Source organism: Hemiscyllium ocellatum, chromosome 1 (assembly GCF_020745735.1).
Source record: "Hemiscyllium ocellatum isolate sHemOce1 chromosome 1, sHemOce1.pat.X.cur, whole genome shotgun sequence".
In the NCBI taxonomy this organism is placed as follows: Eukaryota; Metazoa; Chordata; class Chondrichthyes; order Orectolobiformes; family Hemiscylliidae; genus Hemiscyllium; species Hemiscyllium ocellatum.
In genome coordinates this window covers 61,164,099-61,182,345 of record NC_083401.1, presented here as the reverse complement: position 1 = coordinate 61,182,345, position 18,247 = coordinate 61,164,099, and the positions used below count along the sequence as shown (strand labels likewise).

General features: G+C 40.8%; 1 protein-coding gene across 5 annotated transcripts in view; it reads right to left on the bottom strand.

Moving 5' to 3' along the window:
* tln1 (talin 1) overlaps positions 1 to 18,247 on the bottom strand; it is a 268,749-nt gene that overhangs the window by 76,424 nt on the left and 174,078 nt on the right. For all 5 annotated transcript variants that reach the window (XM_060820768.1, XM_060820686.1, XM_060820997.1 and 2 more), the window contains 4 exons: positions 15,627 to 15,794; positions 15,036 to 15,330; positions 9,642 to 9,808; positions 7,571 to 7,699 (listed from right to left, as the gene is read on the bottom strand). In XM_060820768.1, coding sequence (XP_060676751.1) covers positions 7,571 to 7,699; positions 9,642 to 9,808; positions 15,036 to 15,330; positions 15,627 to 15,794 — 759 coding nt within the window. The remainder of the gene's footprint in view (positions 1 to 7,570; positions 7,700 to 9,641; positions 9,809 to 15,035; positions 15,331 to 15,626; positions 15,795 to 18,247) is intronic.

The following is an 18,247-nucleotide window of genomic DNA, read 5'->3' as shown; positions in this document are numbered from 1 at the left end:
GCATACTTGACTTCCTCCTCCTATTAGGTGTTTAAATGCCCACCACCATTTGCAACTGGATGTGCTTTGACATAATCCATTTAATGTAGGACAATCTGAACAGCTGTATGATGCTGCTTAAACTACTTGCCAAGAGACAAAAAAAAACTGAAGGTGCTGAAATCCAAAGTAGACAAGCAGGAGGCTGGAACTATTTGCCAAACATGACCTTCTGGGTTCTAGCTTCAACAGACTGCTGCTTTAAGTTTTAGGTCTGCCTTTCAGCATGATCTTCAACTTTGGGTCTGTCTGGTTTGTTGCTAATGGCCATGAGGGGATAGATGAGGCTTTGTAATTGATGATAGTGCTTCAAAATATCGAGACAGATTAGTACTCAATTTGAGTGGGAGAAATTTGACTTCTAAACTTAAATAGAGATAATGACAAAGTAAAGAGGCCAGCTGAATGAGGCTGGAGTGAACTGGAAAGACAGTTGAGGAACAATGACAGACATTAAGAAAATAGTTCATGGCTCACTGCAAAGATATATACCACAGAGGAAAGAGAATTCGAGGAAGGGGATAAGCAAGTCATGGATAACTGAGCAACTTAAGAGTAGCAATAATGAAAATATAAACAGTGTGGCAAAGATTAGTGGTAGACCTGGGTGTTGGGCAAGTTTTAAAAAACCAACCAAAAAATAATAGAGGGGGAGAAAATAAACTTTGAGGGTGTACTTCCAAAGAATATCAAGATGGACATCAAGAATTTCTTCTAACATTTCTGCAGCAATCTTAGATTTAGGTTGGAAAAATAATAATGGGAAAGCAGGAAATGGTAGAGGAGTTGAATAAATACCTTGCATCAATCTTCACTATAGAAGACACCAAATTACTGTATACTCAAGGGACAAATGTAGGAGAGGAACTAAACACAATAACTATCACGAGGGGAAAAGCACTAAGGGAACTAATGAGGCTAAAGATCAGTGAACACCTTGGAGTGATGGAATGAATCCTAGTATATTAAAGGAACTAACTAGAGAGATACTACATACATAGGTAGTGATCTTTCAGTAATTCTTAGATTCTGGAAAAGTGCTAGAGAATTGGAAAACTGCCAACATAAAGCCTTTGTTGAAAAAAAAGGACAACAAACCAGTAACTACTGTAACTGGGAAAATATTAGAGTCTAACATACAAGACGTAATAGCACAGCACTTAGAAATATGCAAGATGATCAAGCAGAGTCAACATGATCCAATGAGTAAGAAATCATGCCTGACAAACTTATTAGATTGCTTTGAGGAAGTAAGAAGCAAGCTAGATAAAGGGGCAGCAATGGATGCATTATGTTTGTATTCTCAGATGACCTTTGCTAAGATACCAATCATTAAGCTACTTAAGAAAAGATCCTATGGTGTTGGAAGTAGTATATTAGCATGGATACATGATTGGATAGCGAATACAAGATAGAGTTTGGATAAGATGGGCATTTTCAGGATGGCTACCTGTAACAACCTGTGGAGTGCCACAGGATCATTGCCAATGCCATCATTATTTACAATTACGTTAATGACAGGTGAGGAAAATGAATACACAATAGCCAAATGGTGAGGATGACACTCTGCAGAGAGATAAAAACAGCTAAATAGGCAAAAATCATTGCAGATGGAATATAACATGGGGAAATATGAGGTTATGCACTTTGGCAGGTAGAAGAGGGGGATTTGAGATTCTTCATCCATGAATCACAAAAGGCTAGCATCCATGTTCAACAGATAATAGGGACGGCACGGTGGCTCAGTGGTTAGCACTGTTTCCTCTCAGCGCCAGGGACCCAGGTTCAATTCCCACCTTGGGCGACTGTGTGTGGAGTTTGCACATTCTCTCTGAGTCTGCGTGGGTTTCCTCCAGGTGCTCCGGTTTCCTCCCACAGAACAAAGATGTGCAGGTTAGGTGAATTGGCCAGGTTAAAATTGCCCATAGTATTAAGTGCATTAGTTGGGGTAAATGTAGGGGAATGGGTCTGTGTGGGTTGCTCTTCGGAGGGTTGGTGTGGGCCAAAGGGCCTGTTTCCACACTGTAGGAAATCTAATAAATAAATAAAATGGAATGTTGGCCTTTTGTTTAAAGGGAATGCAGTATAAAAGAGAAGGGAGGCTTTGCTAAAACTATTTAAGACACTAGTTAGACCACAACTGGAATTCTAGGAACAGTTTAGGGCCCTAATCTAAGGAAAGATACACAAGCACTGGAAGCAGTTCAGAGAAATTTCACCAGACTGACACCAGGTATGGGAGGAGTATCCTACGAGTAGCTTCGAACCCATACGCATTAGAAGATTGAGAAGCAAACTTATTGAAACAAACATTCTGAAGAGACTGGACATAGAAAGGTTGTTTCCCCTCAGACCAGCAGGCATAATTTCAGAATAGTGGTTGCACATTTAAGACAGAGAATAAAAAGGATTTTCTCCAGAGGGTAGCAAATCTGCAGAACATTTTTTAAACCAGAGGACTGTTGAGGCTAGGCCAGTAAGTATATTCAAAAGCACAGATGAACAGATTTTTAATCATTAAGTGAATCAAGGATTATAGTGAAAAGGCAGAAAAATGGAGGTAAGGATTATCAGATCAGCCATGATCTCACTGAATGACAGAGCAATCTCAATGGACTGAATGACCTACTTCTACATCGTAGGCTCTGAATATAATTTAGCTGCTGGTGATTCATAGGGCCTAATGATATCCAGTTTTGAGCTAGGCGTACCTCATTCTATCCATAATGCATAATGGAATGTAAATTTGCTTTCCATGAGAACTGGTGGTCACTCTTAATGAATTCTGTCATGGACAAATACATTTGCCACAGATAGATTGGTGATAACTTGTTCAGCACCCGCCATAATTCAAATCGGGCAGCCAAGTCCTTCTGAAATCAGGCATTTTGACCAATTATGGTACCACTTAAATCATTGTTAATGATGGCCAACGTAAATTTATTTTGCACCCATGTTACCCTCAATATGTCTTTCAAGTATCATTTAACATGAAAGACACAGATTCATCAGCTAAACAACAGTTGTAGGATTCTTTAGGTTGACATGCCAGTTTTTTAACATGGAATATGAAGCAGTGTTTCCCTAAGCTATGCAGCTGTATTGCTGCTCAGATATTTCCCTCACACTGACCAGCACAATCTATTTCAGAACTTGCTCCCACAAACTGATCTTGGAGGACCATGCACCAAAAGAAATATTAGAGAGAGTATTGATCTGGAGTAATCTTGAGGTCACCAAGAGGCCATTTGCACATGAGTGTAGTACGATCCCAAGCCAGACTGCAAAATTTATGCTATACTTTGGCTAGAGTGCAGTCACACAAAAGTGAACAAAGCCACAAGATTTCACAAGTTTGAACAACCCATAAACTTTTAGCTTCATAGCACATATCAAATAGCAAACATGATCAAGACAGATCCCATGGACTTTTGGGCAACTTCCTCCAGAATGATATAATGGGTCATCTACTCTCATTAAATTTCATAAGGATTACAATTCTTCATTTTTGCTGATCCAGTTTAGAATTTCACCAGGCAGTTTGTCTTCCCAGATTTATATTCAAGCACACTGTAGAATGCATGTCTTGTGCTTAATAACAGGCACAAGTCCAGGGTTTTCACTGACAGCTAACTTTACCAAGCTAGAACTATCTAAGCTTTTCTTTGCATTTTAATTGCTCAGTTGCATCAGCAACTATTATTTGCAGTCTTTCCAACCCAATTTTCAGCTGTAAGAAACTATTTTTGGCACTCAGCTTCTTCTGAGCTCCAGAAAACTTCAGAACTTTGCTGGAGACCTGACTCCAACACTTAGCTGCATACTAACTCACAGACTAATCAAGTTCTAACAGCACAAGAGATATCCAATTGCACAAGGTCTCACCACGTTCAGTACACAGAATTCATGTACTTCTATTACCTGCCCAGTAGGACAGGTAAAAGCAGTTTTATGAAACAGAACACACCTCTCTCTCACTTAAACATACTTTCCCAGCTCTTCTTCTGTTGACCTGTCTTGAGTCATCTGTTGAAAACACCAAAGCTAGCTCCTCCCTTAATTAATTGGAATTCTGCCTGGAAATAATATATTGGATCAGCTAGATATAAGACCATAACAAATAGGAGTGGAAGGAAGGCCATTTGGCCCATCGAGTCCACTCCGCCATTCAATCATAGCTGATGGGCATTTCAACGCCACTTACCCGCAATCTCCCCATAAATTCTTAATCTCGCAAGGAATTAAAGGTTATCAATCTCTGCCTTGAAATATTTAATTTCCGGCCTCCACTGCCCTCCGTGGCAATGAATTTCACAGGTCCACCACTCTCTGGCTAAAGAAACATCTCCTCATTTTAGGTCTAAATTGATCCCCTCTAAGTCTAAGATTGTGCCCAAGTACTAGTATGCCTACCTGATGGAAACAGTTTCCCAGCATCCACCCTTCCTAAGCCATGCATTATCTTGTAGGTTTATATTAGATTTCCCCTCAACTTTCCAAACTCTAATGAGTGCAATCCCAGAATCCTCAGCCCTTCATCATATGTTACGCGTACCATTCCAGGGATCATCCATGTGAATGTCCACTGGACATGCTCCAGTGCCAGTATGCCCTTCCTGAGGTGTGGGGCCCAAAACTGGACACAGTATTCTAAATGAGGCCTAGAGCTTTATGAAGTCTCAGTAGCGCATCACTGCTTTTACATTCCAACCCTCTTGAGATAAGTGACAACATTACATTTGCTTTCTTAACCATGGATTCAACCTGCAAGTTAATTTTTAGAGAATCCTGTACTAGCACTGCCAGATGCCTTTGTACTTTGACTTTTCTCACCGTTTATAAAATATTCCATGCCAGTGTTCTTTTTTCCAAAGTACAAGACCTCACATTTGCTCACATTGAATTTCATCAGCTATTTCTTGGACCATTCCCCTAAACTGTCTAAATCTTTCTGTAGCCTCCCCATCTCCTCAGAACTACCTGCCTGTTCACTAACTTTGTATCATCAGTGAACTTCACCAGAATGCCCCCCAGTCTCTTCATCCAGATCATTTATATATGAAGTTTATAGTTGTGGCCCCAACACTGAACCCTGTGGGACACTACTTGTCACCAGCTGCCATTCCGTAAAAGAACTTTTTATCCCAGCTCTCTGGCTGTCTGACAGAAGGCAATCTTCAATCCATGCCAGTAGCTCACCTCAAACACCATGGGCCTTCACCTTACTCAGCAGCCTCCCATAAGGCACCTTATCAAAGGCCTTTTGGAAGTCTAAGTAGATTACATCCATTGGGTCGCCCCCCGGTCTAACCTATTTATTACCTCTTCAAAGAATTCCAACAAGTTTGTCAGGCAAGACCTCCTCTTACTAAATCCATGCTGGCTTGTTCTAATTTGACCCTGCACTTCCAAGAATTTAGAAATCTCATCCTTAACGATGGATTTTAGAACTTTACCTACAACCAAGATTAGACTAATTGGCCTATAATTTTCCATCTTTTGTCTCGATCCTTTCTTGAACAAGGGATTACAACAGCGATTTTCCAATCATCTGGGGCTTTCCTTGACTCCAGTGATTGCTGAAAGATCACAACGAACGCCTCCGCTATTTCTTCAGCTACCTCCCTCAGAACTCTAGGACATAGCCGATCCGGGCCAGGAGATTTATCAATTCATAGATCTTTTACCTTATCAAGTACTTTCTCCTTTATAATGGCAACCATACTCAATTCTGCCCCTTGACACTCCTTAATTGTTGGGATATTATTCATATCTTCCAAAGTGAAGATTGACACAAAGTTCAGTTTATTAAGTTCTTCAGCTATTTCCGGGCCTCCTATCACAAGCCTTCCTGCATCAATTTGTATCGGCCCAATCTCTACTTTTGCCTCTCTTTGTTTCTTATGTATTGCATGAAAATTCTTATGTATTCACTAGACCTGAAACATTGACTGTCCTTTGTCTCCTCGGAGTCATAGAGATGTAACACACCTTTCAGTGCAACTCTTCCATGCTGACCAGCTATCCTACATTAATTAAGTCCCATTTGCCAGCACTTGGCCCATTTCCCTCTAAATCATCCCTATTTATGTACTCATCCAGATGCTTTTTAAATGTTGTAATAGCTTACCTTCAAATTTGATCCTCTCCTTCCTTATTTCTCTCTTTGTTATCCTCTGTTTGTTTTTGTAGTCTTTCCAATCTTCTGATTTCCCAGTGCTCTTGGCCACTTTACAGGCTCTCTCTTTTTCTGTGATACATTTCCTAAGCTCCTTCGTTAGCCATGATTGTCTAATCCCCACTCCCAGGTAATCTTCCTTTTCTTTGGGATGTACCTCAATTACACCCAGAAAAACCTGCCATTGTTGCTCTGTCTTCCCCACTAGCTCTGCTTCCAGTAGATTTCCGTCAGTTCCTCTCTCATGCCCCTGCAATTACCTTGATTTAACTGTAACACCATTACATCCAATTTTGCCTTCTCTCTTTCGAACTGCAGACTGAACTCTACCATATTATGGTAGCTGCCTCCCAAGTGTTCCCTGATTAAGATCTTTTATAAAGTTTGGCTCATTACATAGCACTAAGTCCAGAATAGCCTGCTCCCTTGTGGGCTCCATTACAAGCTGTTCCAAAAAGCCATCCTGTCAGCATTCCATGAATTCCCTTTCTTTGGATCCACCGGCAACATAATTGATAACCCCTTGGCACGGAGTGCCCTCCCCACGCATCCCCCTGGATGTTACATTCACACTGAATGCTGGCTTCTGTAATACACAAAATGCTTATAAAATGAAGACATCATCACATTATAACTATTGTGTCATCATCTTCTGTTGTTTCCTCTGTCCCTAGGGCAGGATATACTCTGAGACTTTGATGAGACATTGGCTGACATTCCTAGGTCATGCTGGCACAATTACTCCGAATAGTTCTTGTAACTTTGATGGTCTCCAGATATTGATTAGCAAGGCCAACTGGTTAGAGTGTGCCATAATCCTCAGTTGCAGCTAAGTGTCCTATCTTTCATTCTTCCAATTCTTCGTTGTGGTGATGCAACTTTTTGACTCACTAGGCCACAGAAGGCAGTTTGGAGTCAACCACGCTGGTTGTTAATTTTTGTATGACCAATCTAATTTGAGTAGCTATTCTTTATTTGTAAGCCTCGACATAGAATAATCTACAATATTCTTCCACCTAGATTGCAGAAAAATATGATCAAAGCTGATAAATACACTGAAGACCAGAAATATGATTTACACCCAATTTCTACTTCATTTAAATCAGGGACACTAAAACCAACTGAACAGTCACTGATGATTGAAATCAGGTATTTCTGCACAATGTGAACTGAAGACCATCCAGATCAATGTGCCCCAGTATCATGTTCATTGTGCAGAGGAACTGAGTCACTTTCACACCACGCAAGTCAGTCAAGTTTGTACTGATTAAATACAAAGTCTAATTATTGACCTGTTTAAATCAAACAGGTTATGAAATTTACTGTTGTAAAGTCACCATACTCTGTACCCACCTCTAGTTTGTTCACTAATTTCTTCTTTATGGCATTCTGTGCTGCTACATTAGTGGCCATTCGTAAACCTTCAGCAGCTTCTCTTAATCTCTGCTGCTGTTCCTCACTGTCAGGATTGGCTGCTGCACCCTTAAACCATAATAATCAAAAAAAGAGAGATTAATCCAATGACACAGGATTAGAACATTTAGTTGAATGTAAAATCACAGCTGAATTAGTGTATATGTAGTGCGATAAAAATGCAACCTTACCAATTACAGTATAAACAAACATCGAGATTAAAAAAAGTAATCAAAAATGGAAAATCTGAAAGTATGCAGCAAATCAATACAATAGAGAACTGAGTAAACTCTCTCTCTTCAAAACAGATCCACCATTTCATTTTTCAAGAACGTGTTGTGAATTTCTGATATTTTCTGTCTATGAATTAAAACCTATAGTGGATTGAGAGCTGTACATCAATTGTTTAAAACAGTTATTCACTCACTCACTGTTATCTTCAGGAATTGTGACAAGGAAAGTTGAATTCCAGTATATAAATCCTGATATAAATTCTTGTACCTTGTCTCTCCCCACAAGTTGTGTTCCAAATGAGTTCTAAGAAGGGACTCTCATGGCACAGTGGTAACATCCCTACTCTTTGACTGGGAAACTCAAATTCAAGACCAACCTGTTCCAGAGGTGTGTAATAACATCTCTGAACAGGTTGATTAGAAAAAAATAGATTAACTAACCTCTTCCAACTATTAGCTGCATAGTTTGATAATTTGTTGCAAACTGTGTTCAGTAGAAAATTTTACTTTGCCAGATATATCAGGGATTACAATAAATCAGAACAGTAATGATGCACTGCAGATTTATTGCACTTAAAAAGGTTTAATTGTTCCTCAGCCAAGTGGGCCTTATCTTTGGACAATGTCCATGGCTATGAACCTTATACATGATGATCTGCAGTTGTATAATAAAACTGCTGGAGTAAAATCATCAGGTCTGGCAGCTGCAAAACTTGCAAGGGTTCAGAAAAGAATGACAATGATGCTGCCAGGGTTGGAGGATTTGAGCTAAAGAAAGAGACTGAATAGGCTGGGACTGTTTTCCCTAGAGCATCAGAGGCTGAGGGCCGACCTTACAGAGTTTATAAAATCATCAGGGGCATGGATAGGGTAAATAGACAAGGTCCTTTTTCTCAGGGAGGGAGTCCAAAACTAGAGTGCATAGTTTAGGATGAGAGGGGAAAGTTTTGAAAGAGACCTAAACGGGCAACATTTTCCACACAATGGGCAGTGCATGTATGGAATGAGCTGCCAGAGGAAGTGGAGGCTGGTACAATTACAACATTTAAAAAGCATCTGGATGGGTACATAAATAGGGATGATTTAGAGGGAAATGAGAAAGTGCTGGCAAATGGGACTTAATTAATGTAGGATAGCTGGTCAGCATGGAAGAGTTGCACTGAAAGGTGTGTTACATCTCTCTGACTCCGAGGAGACAAAGGACAGTCAATGTTTCAGGTCTCGTGACCCTGCATTAATACAGTGATTTGCAACTGACTTTGTAAGGCATCTCTCAGGTCATCTAATCAACTGAAAGTGTCAAAATTTTGACCAGATGATTGAAATATAAATATTTATCACACGTTATGATAAAGCAGCCAAATAAATACCTAAACACACAACTTAGCAACATTTTAATTACAAGATTTGGCTTCTCCCTGGGACAACCACATACTGAGATGACTGGCCAATTTCCTGTGAGGGAATGTCATTTTAAAATGTGTAGGTAGTGTCAAAGAGAAAAAGGCCATCACAAAAATAATTACCTTGATATATTACATGTCCAATGCACACTCACTTTCTCTAAAGTTGGGAAACATGCTCATATAGAAAGCCCTCAAAATACAAGAGTTCAGAAAATTTTAAATCACTCGACACTGGGTTATAGTCAACAGTTTATTTGAAAACACAAGCTTTCAGAGCCCCACCCCTCCTTCAGGTAGCTACAACACGGTGTCGTGTGACTTTTGACTTTGTCCACCCCAGTCCAACACTACATCAGAAAATCTTAGCATTACCTTTGCAGCTTCCACCATCTTAGCTGTTGCATCAGCCAATAGTTTGGCTGCAGAGAGCAGTTTTCTGGAGTTCTCAAGATCAGATTCACCTTCAGCATCAGCTTTAATAGCATTCACCAAGTCAGATGTAGCCTGAGCCAGAATTCTAGCTTGTCGCACCATCTCACCTATTTTGGGAAGGAAGGAGTTCATGTATCATGTTTAATATTCAATCAAGATCCCAAAAGCAAGGTCAGTTGTATTCTCATCATGGTGTGCGAACCTTGGCTTAGTGGTATCAATCTCATTTTGAACTCTGATAGCCAGGGGTTCAGGCTTCACACCAGAAGTTCATAACAAAAACACAGCAAAGGAAGAGCAGGGGTAGGCCCTTTCATTTAAGCTTACACTTCATCATAGTACTAAAGGATCTGTTACATTAAATGGGTTCCATTTGGATCTGCTGCAGCTTCTGAGGGAACTGACAGAAGAGTAAAGCTCACCCTCACCAATTAGTGTTGCAGATGTTCTGTTCATATCACTATCAATAGAAGTGCCTACTGCACAATCTTTTAAAAATGAAGTCCCATCTTCACATTCACACTGTGTGGCATAAACACTGCACTAAAGGGGAAAGGTTTAAATTTTGTTACTTAAAACTGGTCTTCCATGAGATACTCTACAACATCAGCACCAGCTGAATTGCATTCAAGTACAATCTGTAACCCTGTAGACGAACACCTTCCCCATTCTATCACCATCAAGCCTGGAAATCAACCCTGGTTCAATGAGACGGTGGGATGGCAGGTCAGAAGCAGCAGCAGAAGCTGACATACCCCAAAATATGGTGTCAACCGGATGAAATTACAACATGGAACTATTATGGTGCCAAACAGTGGAAGCAGCATGCAATAGACAGGGCTGAGCAACTCCACAACCAAGACACCACACCAAAGCTATGCAGTCTTCCACATATTGTCATGCATGGAGGAGGACAATTCACAAATGAACAGGAGGAGATGGTTCCACAACCATTCTCACCATCAATAATGAGGGAGACCAACATATCAATGCTTAAGTATTGGCATTCACCTTTGGCGAGAAATGCTGTGTGGATGATCCATCTCGGCCTCCACCCAGAGGGGCCCAGCATCATGAATGCCAGCCTCCAATCAATTCAATTCACTCAGCATGATATCAAGAAACAGGAGTCCTAACAATGTTATCATTCTAGCAATCATATTGGCTCTAGGACAACACCATAGGAGTTCAAAAGTGTAATGTCTATGGCCCAACCCATTTCTACTGCATCAAGAATCCTCCCTCCATCAAAAAGGTCAGAAATGGGAATGTTCGCTGATCATTTCACAATATTCAGCACCATCTGTGACTCCTCAGAAACTGAAGTAGTATACATATAACATCCTGGACAACATCCAGGACTGGGCTGACAAGTAACATTTATGCCACACAACTGCAGACAGTAACCACCTCCAACAAAAAAAAGAATCTAACTACTCCTTCATGGCATTCAAAGTTACTACCATTGCTGAATCCTCCATTACAAACAGCCGAGGAGGGTTACCATTGACCAGAATTTGAACCAAATCAACCATATAACTACTGTGTCTGCAAAAACAGGTCAGAGTACTAAGTACCTTAACTCCTGAATCCCCAATACCAATTCACCACCGACATGGCACAAGCCAAGAATGTGATGGAATACTAGGAGAAAAAGTGAGGACTGCAGATACTGGTGATCAGAGTTCAAAAATGTGTTGCTGAAAAAGCACAGCCAGTCAGACAGCATTCAAGGAGCAGGAGAGTCGACGTTTTGAGCATAAGGTCTTCCTGATAAAGCTCGACTCTCCTGCTCCTTGGATGCTGGCTGACCAGCCATGCTTTTCCAACACCACACTTTTTGACTGTTAACTTGCCTGGATTAGTACAATTAACATTTAAGAATCTTGACACAATCCAAAACAAAGCAGTTCGTTTGACTGGAACTTCATTTACAATCTTCAAAGTGTGTGCCACGTGGATCAATGCTGGGTTCTTCAACTTTTACAATATCTATTGTTCATTCATGCGATGTGGTATCGCTGCTGGCTATGCCTAGACTTACTGCCCAACCCATAACTACCCAACAAGGTGGCAGTCAATTCCTCTCTTGGCCCAGTCTATTTGATGTCAGGACACACTCAATAGAAATGTCTTGTAGGAAAAGCCATGAAATGACCTTGGTAAACCCTATTAAGGAAGATTCTCAGGACTTTGTTCTTAATCTATACAAGGGAGCAAGAGCGTAGCCAGACAAAGGGTAGGTCCACTCAAAGATAAAAGGGAGGAAATTTATGCTAGAGTTGGAGGATATGGGTGAGGTATTCAGTGCATATTCTGCATTGTATTCACAAACAACAAGCTGATGGATGGTGAGTCTAGAGGAATGTTGATATTCTAGGGCATGTTAGGTGTTTTAAAAAGAATTAAGACAGACAGTCCACAGGACTGATGGGAACAATCCCATAATACTGAAGGAGGCACCGGAAGAAATTGTTGGGACTTTGTACATGATATGATCATTGCATCCTCTTTAGTCAGTGAGGTCCCAGAGGACTTGAGAATAGTCAATGTTGTTCCTTTGTTTAAGAAAGGCAACATAGATATTCTGGGAAATCACAGGTCATTGAGCCTTACATCAGCAGCAGGAAAATCTCTGAAGAGGATTCTTGGGGACAGGATTTATTCACATTTGGAAAAATGTGGACCTATTAGCGACAGGCAGCATGGCTTTGTATGCTATCATAGAATCCTTAAAATGTGGAAGCAGGCAATTCAGCCCATCCAGTCCACACCAATCGTGCGTTTTCCATGGCTATTTCACCCAGCCCTCAGATCCCTGGATACTACGGGCAGTTTAGCATGGCCATTCCACCTAACCTGCACATCTTTGGATTCTGGGAGGAAACCAGAGCACTGGAGGAAACCCACATGGATACAGAAAGAATGCGCAAACTCTACGCTGTTGCCCGAGAGTGGAACTGAACATTGAGACAGTAGTGTTAACCAACGCCAGGAACCCAAGACCCACTTGCAGCCCAACTGAGGCAGGGGGATATCTCATCGCAAACTTGATTGAGCTTTGTTTGAGCAAGTGACAAAGATGATTGATGAGGTTAGAGCGGCGAATGTTTCTACGTGGTCTTTAGCAAGGTATTGACATGTTTCCACATGGAAGGCTGATACAAAAAGGTCAAATCACATGGAATCCATGGTCAGCTGGTAAGATGGCTTGATCAAAGTAGATAAACAGTAGCAGTGGAAGGGTGTTATTCTGACTGATGATCTGTGGTGTTCTGCAGGGATCCCTGCTGTTTGTTAAATAAATAAATCATTTGGAGAAGAATGTAGGTGGTCGGTGTGGATGACACAAAGGTTGGGGAAACTGCAGATAATGAGGAGGACTTACAAAGGATATAGCAAGATATGGACTGGCTGGAAAAATGTCAGATGGAATTTAATCCAGAAAAATGCAAGAAGGTGTATTTTGACAGGTCTAATGCAGGAGGGAAGTACACAGTAAATGGCAGAATCCTAAGAAACATTAACATATGGATCCAAGCTTACAGGTTCACAGTTCCCTGAAAATAGCACCACAAGTGGATAAGGTAGTAAAGGCAGCATATGGAGTGCTTGCCTTCATCAGTCAAGGCAGAGTTTAAAAAATGGCAAGTCATGTTGCAGCTGTATGGCATTTTGGTTAGGCCAAGTTTGGAATACTGCATACAGTTCGGATTACCACACAACCAGAGGAATGTGGACTGTATTGTCTCTCCATGTTTCTTCTACCTCAAAACGTATTACCTCTCATTTCTCTGCATCAAAAATTATCTCCCGGGTGCCAGCCAATTTAGAGATGTAGCCCTCAACACCCATATCCAGATCATTTATATATCATCAGAAAAAGCAAGGGACCCAACACTGATCCCTGGAGAACACCACTTTCACTTTGTCTCTTAGCTTAGAAATGCCCATCTATACCTACCCTATCCATCCTGTCAAGGATTCATTAATCCCAAACATTTCTAACTTGCTAACCAACCTACCATGTGTTCCATATCAGATGCTTTCTAACAGTACAAATATACAACATCCACTGCCTATGTGACCTCAAAGAGCTCAATTACAACTGTCAGACATGACTTGTCCTTGACAAAACCATGTTGCCTGTCTAGTGTTAACTTGTTTTTTTTCCTTAAGTGCATAATTTTCTTATCCCATATTGTGGCTTCCATCAGTTTTCCCAGTATTGATATCAAACAGACAAGTCTAAAATTTCCTTTTGTCCCTTCCTTAAACAACAGCATCAGATCTGCAAACCTCCAGTGCCCAGGGATAGATCCTGTGTTCAGAGAGGCTTGAAACATGTCAATCAATGGCTCCACAATTTGCTCCCTTACCTCTCTGAACAATCTAACATGTATCCTTGGATAGGCAAAGCTTACACCTACTGGAGTTAAGAGGAAGGAAACTTGATTGAAATGTACTAGATCCTAATGGGCCTTGACAGGATGGTTGTGGAAAGAATGCTTTCACCTATGAGAGGATGTACAACCAGGGTTCACTGTTTAAAAATAGGATGTCACTTACTTAAGACACAGATAAGGAGAAATTATTTATCAGAGGGCAGGAGCCTTTGGAAACCTCTCCCTCAAAAGGCAGTGGAAGAACAATCATGGAATATTTTAAAGGTGGACGGGAGGTAAACAGATTCCTGATTAGCCACACCTTATTGAATGATGGACCAACTCAAGGGTTTAATTGGTCTGCTCTTGCTTGTATGCTCACATGTAAGATAGTGAATAGCTGAAAGGTTTCAGATGAGGAAAGTCTTAGATTGAATCCTTAATCTACAGGGTACTAGCCAATTCAGTTTGGAGTGTTAGTAGTGAATCTCAAATTGTCTCAGTGACTGAAGGTTGGACAGACACAAATATGTGATCCAATGACCATGTACTAATTACTGTTCATCCACTCATTATGAAAGAGTGCACACTATATTGTTAAATTGGGCTATTCATACTGAACTCAGACTAACATACCAAGAATGGCAAGTGAACAAGGTACTGGAGGATGTTGCCATCTATGGAATCATATCCAGGTATGGTTCAATGCCTTCACAACAAATGGCAGAAGATTAACAATTAGAAATGCAAACAAATTGATGCATATAGAACTCAGCATTACTTCACTGAAACTAACAGAAGATCTGGACAACCATCAAATTGAATCAGCATTTTTAAAAATCTTTAAGGTAGCAATGTCTTTATCTATCAAGTTCATTTCACATTTAATGACTATACATTTTCTTCATTTCATATTAGCATGGGCTGTTCAAAGAAACAGTTTCCTTACCAGCATCCCCCATCGAGCTGAAAATGTTTTCTGTCACTGTTAGAATAGTGTCAGTCGCCTGATCATAACGTCCTAGTGGGTGTCCTCCATGGGCATAGAGCTTGATATGTTGCAACAGGTCATTCAGTGCCTGTGTCACAGCAGTGGCTGCCACACCAACTTGTTTCAGCAGCTGCTCATCATTTGTTGCAGCCTGTGAGGCTTCCACACATCCCTCCACTGATTTAGCAACTAGCTTGCCAGCTTCAATTAGTTGCTCCTGGCAGACAGGGGAGCTAATAGTTGGAGCTACTACCTGTAAAGAGTGAAGGTATGTTAAAAATTACATCTGGTAATTGAATAAAGGACATTTTGGTGAATCTGATTTAACAAACACCACTTTCTATTAATAAAAGCAGCTAAATCCTTGACTTCTGCAACAACATTTACTTCACGTAATAAACAGACCACGTTAGCCAGAACTAATTACAACTGCACCCTTCTGCCATGAAATTTAGATAATTAAAACTCAAACTAAGATGAGCTGAAGTTATGAAGATTCAAATGAAATGCTGTAAGCTTTGTTTGGAACCAATAATGCTTAAAACCCACCTTAGTGCAAGCTACCAGTTGTGATGTGGAAAGTGCACACTGCGTTGCCGCTGCAATGACACGGTTCTGTAATCCGGAATCTTCTGCTTTTTGAGCCACATTCTTTGCCTTCAGGACCAAAGCTGCTGCTGCATTTGCTACAGCTTTGGCCAATTGCATAAGCATGTCCTATATGTTATCAGAAAAGGGAAAGTCATGGCATGTTCTACTGCTTGCTAATTTTGAGGCAATTACACTGTCAACATAGATGACAGTTATTCCAAACATTGAAAAGCACTGTCTAGTTTTAATGACACTAACTAACTGCATTTGCTCTACTTTGGCTGCAGACTACTTTTACATAATACATCAGGCTAACTTGACAATACAAATATGTTCTGTATAAAGCATTTTAGTAAATTTTATACAGTTTTCTCCTCTACCCGCCCGCCCAGTAATTCTAGCTATAGATACAATTTAAAGCCAGGTTAAAATAATGATTCCATGATAACAGCATTTAAAAATAGGATTGAAGCAATGCAAATAAAATTAATCAAAAAGGAATGTATTAATTTGTCACAAATTTGAGCTAAATTAAGACGTTGCACTTATCCCAACATGCACTGAGATTATTTGATCACTGCAGGGGTGATTAACTGCTGATATTTTGATCATTGGTGCTGCTAATGCATCAAACTGACTTAGTTCATTTGATCTGAATGAAACTAAATTAGTCCAACTTTCGAAATTAAGACATTTTCGGTTCTAGGCATTCTAAACACTCTGAAATTCTACACTCAAGATCAAGATCAGTACAACATTCCGATCTTTAAGACTTGCCTCTAACGAATGCTGATTGAGAAGAAAGTTTGGGCCACAATTTGCTGGAAAAATAACAGCCTGTGAACAATATCTTATTTATATGCAAATCATCCAGGAAGCTCAAATAATTAAAGAGCTTGGGAAGTTGTGAATTACTAAAACTTGCACAATGTTTTATGCTGCTTTGCTTGTGTCACTGAAATCTTGCCCACTTTTCTTTTCCTCTAATTTACCTCATATAATTTAACTTTCACTCTGCTCTGATTCACCTTCTTTCCAAGTCATTCCTGATCACTTCTAATCCATTAATCTAGATGAAGTCAACATAGTTTAAAAAGGGAGTAAGGCAAAAGATGGAACATTGCAGGCCAATTAGCCGAATCTCAGTCATGGGCAAGACCCTGGAATCCATTGTGAAGGATGAGATTTCTGACTACTTGGAAGTGCATGGTAAAATAGGGCAAAGTCAGCATAGTTTCATCAGGGGGAGGTCATGCCTGTAAATCTGCTAGAATTCTTTGAGGAAATAACAAACAGATTAGACAAAGGAGAGCCAATGGATGTTATCGCTCTGGACTTCAATAAGGCCTTTGACAAGGTGCTGCACAGAAGGCTGCTGAGTAAGATAAGGGCCCACGATGTTAGACACAAGGTTCTAGCATTGATAGAAGATTGGCTGTCTAGCAGAAGCAGAGTGTGGAGTTAAAAGGGTCCTTCTGAGGATGGCACCCAGTGACATATGGTGATCCACAAGAGTCAGTATTGGGACCACAACTTTTCACTTCATACATGAATGATCTTGATGAAGGAACTGAGGACATTCTGGATAAATTTGCAGGTGATACAAAAGATAGGTAGTGCAGAGACTTTAGATTTTGGGAGTTCTAACCCAGGATTCTCTCAGGTAAACTTGCAGGTTGAGTCAGCAGTTAGGAAGGCAAACACAATGTTGGCATTTGTTTTGAGGGGACTGGAATATAAAAGCAGAGATGTTCTTCTGAGGTTATATAAGGCTCTGATCAGACCACATTTGGAGTATTGTGAACTGCTTTGGGCCCCAAATCTCAGGAAGGATGTACTGTCCCTGGAGCCCGTTCAGAGGAGGTTCCAAGAAAGGTCCCAGGAGTGAGAAGCTTAGCATATGAGGAACATTTGAGGACTCTGTCTATAAGCGATGGAATTTAGAAGGATGAGGAGGGGATCTGATTGAAACTTACAGAATACTGAATGGTGTGGACAGAGTGGATGTTGGGAGGATATTTCCATGAATAGGAGAGACTAGGATCTGAGAGTACAGCTTCAGAATGGAGGGAGGATCCTTTAGAGATGAGAAGGAATTTCTTCAATGAAAGAGTGGTGAATCTGTGGAAGTTTTTGCTGCAGAAGGCTGTGGAAATTAAGTTGTAACACTGTATTTATGACAGAGATAGATGGTCAGGGGATCAAGGTATATAGGAGGAAGGCAGGAGGAAGCTACTGAGAAACACATCAGCCACGATCGAATGATGGAGGCGGCGAATGGCCTAATGTGCTCCTATGTCTTATGGCAGGGTGGGAGGGGGTCAGTTAGCTCAGTTGGCATGATAGTTGGTTTGCACTAACACCTCAGGTTCAATTCCCATATCAGCTGAGGTTACCATGGAGGTCTCACCTTCTGAATCTTGCCGCTCACCTGATGCGTGGTTAAGCTACTGCCGGTCATCTCTCTAATGAGAGCACAGCCTTATGATCCTTTGGGCGGCACGGTGGCACAGCGGTTAGCACTGCTGCCTCACAGCGCCTGAGACCCGGGTTCAATTCCCGACTCAGACGACAGTGTG